Source organism: Carassius gibelio, chromosome B22 (genome assembly GCF_023724105.1).
Source record: "Carassius gibelio isolate Cgi1373 ecotype wild population from Czech Republic chromosome B22, carGib1.2-hapl.c, whole genome shotgun sequence".
Lineage (NCBI taxonomy): Eukaryota > Metazoa > Chordata > Actinopteri > Cypriniformes > Cyprinidae > Carassius > Carassius gibelio.
This window is the reverse complement of record NC_068417.1, coordinates 35,729,654-35,740,647: the sequence shown is the minus strand read 5'-3', so window position 1 is coordinate 35,740,647 and position 10,994 is coordinate 35,729,654. Positions and strand designations below refer to the sequence as shown.

Sequence of the window (10,994 nt, the reverse complement as noted above, 5' to 3'; positions counted from 1 at the left end):
GATAGATAGATAGATAAAAAAATTGCATTTAAAAAAACAGTGCTGTCCATCTACAAAAAAATAAATAAATAGATAAAACAGAATAGAGCTATAGATCTAAAATTGAATAAAAATTACAAATACCCTTATTATTATTATTATTATTATTATTATTATTATTATTATTATTATTATAAATAGTGTTTATAAACAATTATAAACAAAATTAATAGTTTGTGTAAATTTGATTTAATGCAAAAGGACTTTATATATGGCAACCATCTAAAATTAACTAATTAAATAAAAAGAACTTAGTAATATTAACATATTAGATGAAGCCACACATGAAGCTGTTGTAAAATAGCTGATATACACACATATATCAGGAGATTTCTATAATAACATCTTCATGGGACGTTGCAATGGAACCACAAACTACTAAACGCTGCTTGCCTGCACATCCTTTAATAACAGGTTTATCCTCGTCTTGACTTGTTTGGGACACACTCCGCTCTGTAAATTCTCTTCATCTTTCATTGTTTCATATGCAAATAACTTAAAATTCTTCTTCGGTCAGAATTTAAAGGCATGGATCTATTTTACAACCTACATGCATACCTAAACAACAAAAAATAGTTAACATTTATATTAAATGCATTTACGTATTTACATATTTCTATGTGTGTGTGTGTGTGCATTTTGGTATGTCAATTTTGTATGTAACTTCTTTAAAGCAACAACAAAACATTATTAAAACAATGTTTTTGACATTAGTGCACTTTTTAAAAGTCTACTTAAGTGCACCTAAGTGACCTTTTGTTTCCATTCATATTATATATTAAAATATATGCAAATTTACTTTTATAGAAGATGTGATGTACACCACAAGTGCACAAAAAGCACGATTTTATCATTTCATGGCAGTTTGTATCTTCCACACTTGTACGAAACCTTGCAAGAACTAGAAAGCCCAGTGTTTCGCACATGCTGGATTCATTTTCAAAGTCATAACAAGAACCAAAAAGCAATACATCTCGAGCGCCGCTTTTTAACCGTTGCATGAAAAGCACACATTAGCACAGCTGGCCACATCAAAGACGGCACTGGGCTTCCAAGAGCAGCTCTCGGGAGAGCCGGGAACAGAGAGCAAGAAAAGCAAAAAGGAAGAGCGCTCGGCTTAAAACAAAAGGAAAAGAAGTCGAGGGGTTTCCTGGCCACCGTCAGCACGAGCCTATGAGCTGTCAGGGGCCCCGGGTTTAAAAAGCAGGGGCTGGAGGTTTGAGGAGACACTCCTTCCCAGCGTCGAGGTGTGCTCTGAAGTCTCTGCAGCTCGGGATGTGTTTGTTTTACAGCCGGGCCCCCGGCGTGCTGCTCCTCCTGGCCCACCTCCTTCTGAGCACCAGTCTGGAGCCCGTGGGTAAGGACACAGCGCTCCCATTGTCCACATCTCTAAAATTAGCACAGAGCGAACTGTAGTGCAGTTTAACACTGCTTTGTGGAAAGTCTGGGAAAGTCGTGTCAGGGCAGGCTGGCAGAAGAGTTATCTGTGAGAAGGACAGGTTGTTTATGGCGTGGTGTTTGTTTTGCTAGCTGAATGGGAGAAGGAACCGGCGTACTGGAACCATCAGGCCAGACGCACGCTTCAGACGGCCCTCACGCTGCCACTGCGAGCGCATCGCACCAAAAACATCGTCCTCTTCCTTGGAGACGGTGAGTTAAAGACCCCAACAAACACTGCTGGTCAGTGCATGAAACTACACGCTATAGACAAATAGAAAAAAGAGACAATCTATGGATTTATGATTTACACAGTAATTACACAAAACATTGTTTTTGTTGAATTCTGTAATCTACTGCTGACATTTCTTCCAAATTTTAAATAAAAAAGTTTTAATTTAGAATTTAGCTTCTTTTAAAAAAAAAAATGTTTTCAAAATGGTCATATTCAAAAAGATTTTATTAATGAAATATGTTTTATATTTATTTTGGAATGCAATATTTTGGATTTATTTTTATTGTTATCACAGCAAATGAAAGCATTTGTTATTTTGAACAAATTACATTCATTTTCTGCAAAAATAAATAAAATAAAATAATAATAAAAAAAAGAAACTCTATATGCCTTTAAATCTTAAATCATTTTGTCATTCAGAGTTTATTTTATTTATTTATTTTAAAAAATGTGCATACAACTATCAAAGAGGTTAAAATAAGATGCTTAATGTTGATTTCTTAACACTTCTGAAGTTAAAATATTCGTATTGTGTTGTTTGATAATGAATATAAACATGTCTGAAAACATCACTGGTTTATATTATTTTTTAAGACGACACAAAATAAATGTTTTAACTTCAAAAGAGTTAAGAAATCAATATTTGGGGGAATAACTATGATTTTTTAATCACAACAAATGAAAGCATTTGTTATTTTGACCAAATATCATTAATTTTCTGCCCAGAAAAAAGCCTCTAAGTGTCTTTAAATTTTAAATAATGTTGTCATTTAGAGCTCTTGTTTTTTTGTTTGTTTGTTTGTTTTTCATAAAATTATCAAAGTGCTCAAAATAAGATGCCAAATATTGATTTCTTAACTGTCATTAAGTTAAAACATTGGTATCATTTTGTCTGATAATGAATATAAACACGTCTGATAAACATCACACGTTTTATTATTTTTTAAGACAATGCGAAACAAATGTTTTAACTTGAAAGGAGTTAAGAAATCAATATTTGGTGAAACAACCCCTCAATTTTTTAATCACAACAAGTAAAAACATTTGTTAGTTTGACACATTTTCTACAAAATGACAACAACGAGGTTCTAAATGAGAATGTTTTTATTTGCAATTTGGAAGAAATGTTCTCAGACTTTTTATAGAATAAAACAAATATCATCATTTTACTCAAACTCATACTTAGCTTATCCAGAGAAACTGACCATTTTCAAGTGGTCTCTTCCATATTTTTTCCATAGCTGTATACAAATGTGTTTCACTATAAGCATTCATAAGCACTATTTTGTCTTCTAGTTTCTCTTTAAAGTATACTTTATGGTAATTATTACAGTAACAATATTCTATCAAAGAATAAAGTAGTGTTTGCTAACACTTAACTGCATTTCCATTGTAATTTAACCAAAATGTGCTACAGTTTAAATGTATATTAAATCAAATTAGCTGAACTTTAGAGTGCTGTTCATATACTACAGCACATTTAAAATATATTATCTTTAAATCTGAATTATATTCAAGTACTTTACATGTGCTTTAGTATTTTAGTCAAAACATTAAAATAAGTCTAATTTTAAAGCATATTTTATAAAAACGTATTGACTTAAAATATACCAGTTTCCTAAGATTTGAAGTGCACATTAAACACATTATGCAATATTATTCATCGTGCTCTCATTCATCTCATATATGTTATAACAAGGTTTTATACTTCATGTCTGTTATTGAGTTGTATATTGAGTTGCTGATCCCCCTGTCGGCCTAGTCTTGTGATAACGATGGGTTGACTGTATATGAGCCTTGTTCTTCGTCTCGTGTGGAGTTGATGAGCGGTGTGTGTTCAGGGCCAGGCTGTGATGTTTCTCTGTCCATCTGTCAGGGATGGGAGTGTCGACGGTGTCAGCCGCCCGGATACTGAGAGGTCAGATGGAGGGACAGTCAGGGGAGGAGACGCATTTGACCATGGATACGTTTCCATACGTCGCCCTGTCCAAGGTCTGACGCTTCTCTTTAATCATCCAAAGATAATTCTTAGCAATCTAGTTGTGCAATTATATGGAGGCAGGTTTGGGATGTCACAGAAATGGCAATGTGAGGCGCATGTGTGTTACATTACAGATTACATTTAGAGTTTCCACTCTTGCTGAACTGGGTGTGAAAGCCTGAAAAACAGAAACATTCAACACCTATCTACTTATTTTCCTACCACTGTACACATCAGTGTCAGTTTCATATCAATTAATACAGAATTAATTCATAGAATTAAGGGTTGGTTGGGGGGGGGGGGGGTTCTGACACCCTATTTAAATGAAAAAAAAAATTATAGTTATATTAATTTATATAAATGTATATTTTAATATATATCTTAGTATATTTTATATGTCTATATATAGTTTATATTACTATTATTATTTTTATTATAATAGAAAAATATAATGTACAATTTTATTCTAATAAAATACATAGGATTATTTCTGTGTGCATTGGTTGAGCCAATGTTTCTGCATATAAAAGAAATACAATTAAATAAAAATCACCATTGTCATTGGTAAATCATAATTATTACATGAAAGATGAGGAGATAATAAGTCCTAGTTATGTGATGAAAACAAAAAATATTGGAATTCTTAATTATTAAATAAGAGAAAAATCATAACTTTTACTTTTATTCTGATAATTTTTGTATTTATGTCATAATTATTAGTTGTATGCCAACTGTTCTCATTACATACATTTTGAATGATTATGTGATAACTGTGACTCTCGTTGATTCGTTATAATTTATTTTTATCATCATTTCTACTTCTAAGTCATATTGTGACTCGTATTTTTACTGTTAACTTTTGGTCATATTTTGACTTATGTTTTAATTTTATCACAGCTTTTTACTCTGTCATAATAACAACTCTCATACTTTTGACTGTTGTCCTAATTTTTTTTCATTTTGTAGATTTTACTTTTACTATCATGATTATGACTCGTACTTTTAACGTTTTTTCATAATTTGACTTGAATTGTATTTTTATTATCATTTCTCCTTCTTATCTCATAATTGCAACTAAGTATCTCATAATGTAAATTTCTATTATAAAGTCTATTGTAATAAACCAAAGCAGGACTTTTTTCTTCTGTGGCAAAAATGGTCTTTCATATACTGTGTTGACAGCAGCATATGCACAGTTTAAGATATGAAAAGTTATCGGTTGACTGCAGATTATGCATTCCTGATAGGTTTAGATAGCACTGCAACCTCTGATCCTGGAGAACATGAGGACGAGGGAAAGCTGATTACACATGTGAAGTATCACAGGTCAGATTAGGGTCTCATGAAATTGTTTACCTACTCATTATACGACCCATAAGCTATGTTTTGAACAACAGAACTATAAGTATTTGATGTACCGAGTTGATGTGTTTCCAAACAGACGTACAGTGTTGACAGACAGGTGGCGGACAGCGCTAGCACAGCTACGGCCTACCACTGCGGTGTGAAGGCTAACGCCAAGACGGTGGGTTTGAGCGCTAAAGCAGTGGCCTATGCGTGCAACACCACATTCGGCAACGAGGTTTTCTCAGTGTTACATCGTGCCAAAGAACAAGGTATTTTCCATTTAGACTCGTTTTTGCACTTACAGACATGCAACCGATGTTTTTCCTGTTGCGGCTGTTCCTCTTAAAGGGACAGTTCACTAAAAAAAATAAAATTCTATCGGGTTGTTTCAAATCTATATGAATTATTTTCTTCTGTTGAGCACAAAAGACACTATTCTGAAGAATGTTCCATTTTCGTGATCATGCGGTATAAATGTGACGATGCATGTTTGTGTGTGCATATATCCAGGAAAGTCTGTCGGCATCGTGACCACCACCAGAGTGCAGCATGCATCGCCCGCTGCCGCGTACGCCCACTCGGTGAGCCGCAGCTGGTACAGCGACGCAGACGTGCCCTCCGATGCCCGCCGGCAGGGCTGCACCGATATCGCCACACAGCTGGTGACCAACACTGATATTGATGTGAGCCAAAACCCATACAGTTTGATGTCATGTGATTAAAAATACAGAGTGGCTATACACCAATCAACATGTGATTGGGCTACTCAACTCTACAAAAGATGCTGATCTAACTGTAACTCCAGTGGCGTAGATGGTAAAGTTTGTGTGGCAGTCTTTTTGACGCAATCGACCCGAGTTCGAATGCGTCTTTTGTCACACTTTTCTTTTTCTCCATCAGAAACATACATCAGAAAGGCATTTATTTTCAATAAATATGAAGGAAATAATAAAAAAGTTGAAAATAAAGTATCGGGTAGGGTTAGGGAGGGATTTATTGTCCCAATAAGGTTGCATCCATATAATAACTCGAATTAAAATTATAATTTATGCTCAATATGTTATTATTGCATACTGTTTTATAATGTACCAAAATACTTAGGTGCGGATAATAGCCAATATTTACAATAAGTAGTATAATTAACAGAAAATCCTGCCATTTTAACAGTGTAAATAAAATCGAATTGTGATTTACATTTAGTATAAATAGCTTAAAAAATAAAATACTGCACATACTGTTGAGTGCAATTCTACCAGTTTTTCAAATGTATTTTATATAATAGAGTGTACTATTGTATGTACTAAATTTAATATACTACATTATATTGTAATCAACATTTAAAGTGGATAAAAAAATGAATTATTCAGTTGTCCTAAGACAAGAATGAAACTTTGTAGAAAGGTTTTGATTCACTTCAAATGTTGACTAGTGTATATAAGTCACAGTTTAGTTTGGGAACCTATTCTCACTATTACCTATTAACAATTACTTTTGCCTCAATAAACTCCTAATTTGGTGCCTATTAATAGTTAGTCAGGTATTATGGGGTAGATTAATGGATGTAAAAATGGTCATGCAGAATAAGATATTAATATGTGCCTTATAAATACCATAAGCAATAGCTAGTAATATGCATGCTAATATAGTTAATAGTTACCTATATATTTGTATGTAAATTACACTGTTTTTGTTGCATTTAGTGTAAATTTACCTGTTCAATTTTGATATTGTCACCCCAGTTGAGATATTTCTATTTATAAAAATATAATAAACTAACTCCAATTTAGTTTTTGTTGTTAGCTTGTAGCACAGTCAGCTATTTTTATTAACCAGTTGCTTGATTGCTGTTTAACTAATTCCTTATGATTCAGCTTAGTAAGCTAGAAGTTCAAAGCAGATTTTCCAGCAAAATAATAACATAAGTAAATACAAAAAATGGTCGCTTTTCAGTGACTGTGATGATGCATTTCCACAGTTATTAATATCGTAAATCTAACAAAGTTTTTATTTAATATATTTTCATTTTTATTGAATTTAGATTTAAAGAAATACACCACATTTGCGTACTAACCTATAGCCTGAACACATAATACGTATGCATGTGACATTACCATTTTCACAAATTCACATTTTTGTAGTTTACATTTACCACTTTATAGGTTTACCCAACAAACTTCCTTTCCTAGAACCCAGAAAATGTGGAAAGTGACTTTGCAGTCATTTGCCAAATATGCATATTTTTGGTATATGCCAAAAGCATAATTGAAATAACTGAAATTTCTGTCAAGAAACCTAAAAGTTTTAATATATATTTGAAATGGGAAGTTCACAAATTTTAAATATGTCTCCATTTTAGGTAATTCTTGGCGGTGGCCGAATGTACATGACACCCAAGGGTACCCCTGATCCAGAATACCCCTCTTCATCTTCTCGCAAAGGGACTCGCAAAGACAAAAAGAACCTCATTGATGTCTGGTTGAAATCTCGTAAGGTATCTCCAAGAAATGTGTGTATTGCGGCACTAACTGTGTTTGTAAATGACCACTTACAGTTTTACGTGATTATCTGTTTTGTTTATTAGGGAAGAAATGCGCAGTATGTCTGGAACAAGGAGCAGCTTAATGCAGTGAATGTTAAAACAACAGACCGCCTGATGGGTAATGCCAGTTTATAAGGTTTCCACATTAACTTACTGACAGTATTTGTCTGCTGATATGACGTTCTCATTCATATTTCTCATTCAGGTCTGTTTGAACCCAAGGACATGAGGTTTGAAGTGTTCAGGAATCGCACACGTGACCCCTCTATTGTGGACATGACAGAGAAAGCCATTCAAATCCTCAGCAAGAATCCCAAAGGGTTTTTTCTCTTTGTGGAAGATGAGTATTTAACATTTACTCTGGTGTTACAGTTTAAAGATATTCTGCTAATAGTGAAACATGTCTTTCTTTGTGCTTTACGAGGTAGAATAGACCATGGACACCATGATGGGGTTGCCAAGCTTGCTCTGACCGAAACCATCATGTTTGACCGTGCAATCCAGAGAGCATCTGAGCTGACCAGTGAATTGGACACTCTCACTGTTGTCACTGCAGATCATTCCCATGTCTTCACTTTTGGTGGAAATACCCCCAGAGGCAACCCTATTTTTGGTATATACTAGTTTACTTTACATAATGGAAATTAAATAATGAGAATGTAATTTCTGTCATCAGAAATCTGAAAGTTTTAGAATGTAAATATACATGGTATAGATCCACTATGCTGCTGTTGCAATGGCAGAGCAAGTATTTGCTTCAGCCAATACATCCACAGACAAGCTGCTGTGAGCATCTAAGGAATACCGCTGTTGCACATACAACATATATGAAATAATCCCCATATATACTGGATGAGTATTTGAATATTGAGCAGCAGCTTATTGACTCATCAAGCAGCTCATCAGCTGCTCCATGTGAATAATGAAGTAGTGTAGATCCTCCCTGTATTTCTTTTGTGTGTGTGTGTGAGTGTGTGTGTGCTTTTAGCCTTCAGTTAACAAACTTACTAGCATAGTGCTAACCGGTTAAGCTATTTTGATTATCTAGAACAAGACACCGAAAGTAATTAAAAAAAGTAAAAGAGTAAACTGCAACCATTTTACTTTGACTAATTGAGTCTTATAAAAGAATGTTAAACATGCATTTTGAGGTGACAGACAAGATGTTTCCCTTGCAAAAAGTGTTTCATTGTACTAAATGCGCACATGTAGTGTACTTCAAACTAAAAAGTGTGTTTTAAAAAAAAGTATTTGCAGACAATATAATATGAATAAAATAAAAGCCACTTAAGTGTACTTAAAGTGAGTACACTTTCACTACTCTGTTAACACACTTAAGTACACTTTTAAAAAGCGCTTTTTGTATTAATTTAAAATCCATATTAACCCCCCCCCCCCCCCAACAAAAAAAAAAAGAAAAGTTGGGAGTATACACTATTGTTACGGCAGGGATGGGAGAAGAGTGGATTCATTTGCAAAGCTTTATTATTAATCAAGGTCAAAACAGGCAAGGGTCAGACAATGGCACACAGGCATATTGAGGGCAAGATGAGAGTAATCCAAAGCAGGCATGGTAGATCGGCGGCTATCAGTATCCAGAGGGCTAGGTGAGAAAATAATCCAAACACTGGCTAGAGCCCAGGCGAGGGGCAAACAATATCCAGAAAGACAAGACAAAAGGGTAATCCAAAAACAGGCGCTAATTGAGACAGAGGAGCTCAAAACAAAGACAGAACTGTGAGCAGTGATATGTGCTAACAATACTCGGCGTTGGATGGTGGTGTGAGACTGATTCATATAGTGTGTGTCATTGGTAGCAGCTGTGTGTGATTAGTTTCAGGTGAGCTTGTGATTTAGTGCAATGGAGCATGGGAAATGTAGTCCAGGGTGATGTGTAACAGTTTGTGAAGTGCCATATTCAATGTAATGGAAGGGTGACCTCTGGTAGCAATAGAACGGATGTCCATGGATAGAAGTATTACACTACTACACTAGTATTACACTGCATGGCCAGTGTTTCAGTGCTTTTTTTCCCCCCAGGTCTGGCACCCAAGAAGGCTGAGGATAATCTTCCATACACTAGTATCTTGTATGCTAATGGACCAGGATATGCTCAAGTAAACGGAACAAGAGGAAATGTTTCAGAAGTGGATTATTGTAAGTATTGCCTAAATTAGTTTACTACCTGTGACTTCTTGTGTTTTCAAACACTAATACCACATCTTACTTTATTTGTAGTTGATGAAGAGTACATGCAACAAGCGGCTGTTCCTTTAGAATCAGAGACACATGGAGGGGAAGATGTGGCTATCTACGCAAAAGGCCCTATGGCTCATCTCTTTCACGGAGTCAAAGAACAGAATTATGTGGCCCATGCGATGGCTTATGCAGCGTGTCTAGAGCCATACAATAACTGTCCACTACATCTTCATGGCTCAGAAGGCTGTAAAATAACTCTTTCAATACCTCTTATCTCAATAACCGGCGTGTTTTGGCTTGTCATGAGATGACAGATTCTACTGCATGAGTGATTGAGGCCCCAGGACTCTTTGGGTCTTTTTTGAGATTTATAATCCAAATAGTTTATATTGTAATTTGGTGCTCTTAGGAATTGCAATGTTGTGTATATAAATGTAAAAAAAAAAAATTATGGATGTATTTTATAATCAGATATTTTTGTATATATTGGACTGTGACTATAAATTTCAAACATGTTAGACCAATAAACTTTTCAGTGTTATCAGCTTTTGTGATAAATGTTCTGTGCCCATCAGATATCGAAAGCAATTATATATCCATTGCTGTACGAAGGGTTAGAAAACTTGCCTTTAAGCCATGATAAATATATATCTTCTACATTTGATTTAAATATGGTTTCACTGGCTATTTTTGCATGCAGGGAATGAATGAACTGATAAACATAGAATGCAATGCAATTACATTGTTTAAAAGCATCTGCCAAATCCATACATTTTTATATCGTTAATATGGCAGGGTTGTCAAAAGATTAGCAAAGCAGATTAATCAACATTTTGCACAATATATTTACAGATGATCTTGTTGATTAACTGAAATGAACTAATCAGGGCTTGTTTTGAATGGACCAGAACAGTTTAAAATAATAGAAAAGTGCAGTACAGTACAGTTCATTTTAGCATAGAACAGAATAATTCAGTAAAGAACAGTTCAGAACAGAAGCACACAGGATGGTTTTGGTAACAATTTAGTTAAGTGCAAAATAGTTCAGTGCGATACAGAACAAATCAGTAAAAGAGGAGGACAGAGCGGTTGAAAAAAAAAAAAGAGTTTGATTTAGACTAGTATAATTCTATTCAGAAGAGCAGTATTCATTTAGGAAATTTACGTTGTACTAAAAAAACATAAAGATCATTATTAAACAGTTAAGGAAAGCAAGA

At 34.5% G+C, this 10,994-nt stretch overlaps 1 protein-coding gene across 1 annotated transcript; it reads left to right on the top strand.

The window, feature by feature from the left end:
- The first annotated feature begins 1,087 nt into the window (after positions 1-1,087).
- On the top strand, positions 1,088-10,309 carry LOC127988060 (alkaline phosphatase-like). Its single transcript, XM_052590575.1, has 11 exons — positions 1,088-1,396; positions 1,570-1,689; positions 3,588-3,703; positions 5,134-5,308; positions 5,550-5,722; positions 7,396-7,530; positions 7,621-7,696; positions 7,784-7,918; positions 8,000-8,191; positions 9,619-9,735; positions 9,817-10,309. The coding sequence occupies exons 1-11, from the start codon at positions 1,315-1,317 to the stop codon at positions 10,086-10,088; spliced, it is 1,593 nt and encodes a 530-aa protein (XP_052446535.1). The 5' UTR covers positions 1,088-1,314; the 3' UTR covers positions 10,089-10,309.
- Positions 10,310-10,994: the final 685 nt, after the last annotated feature.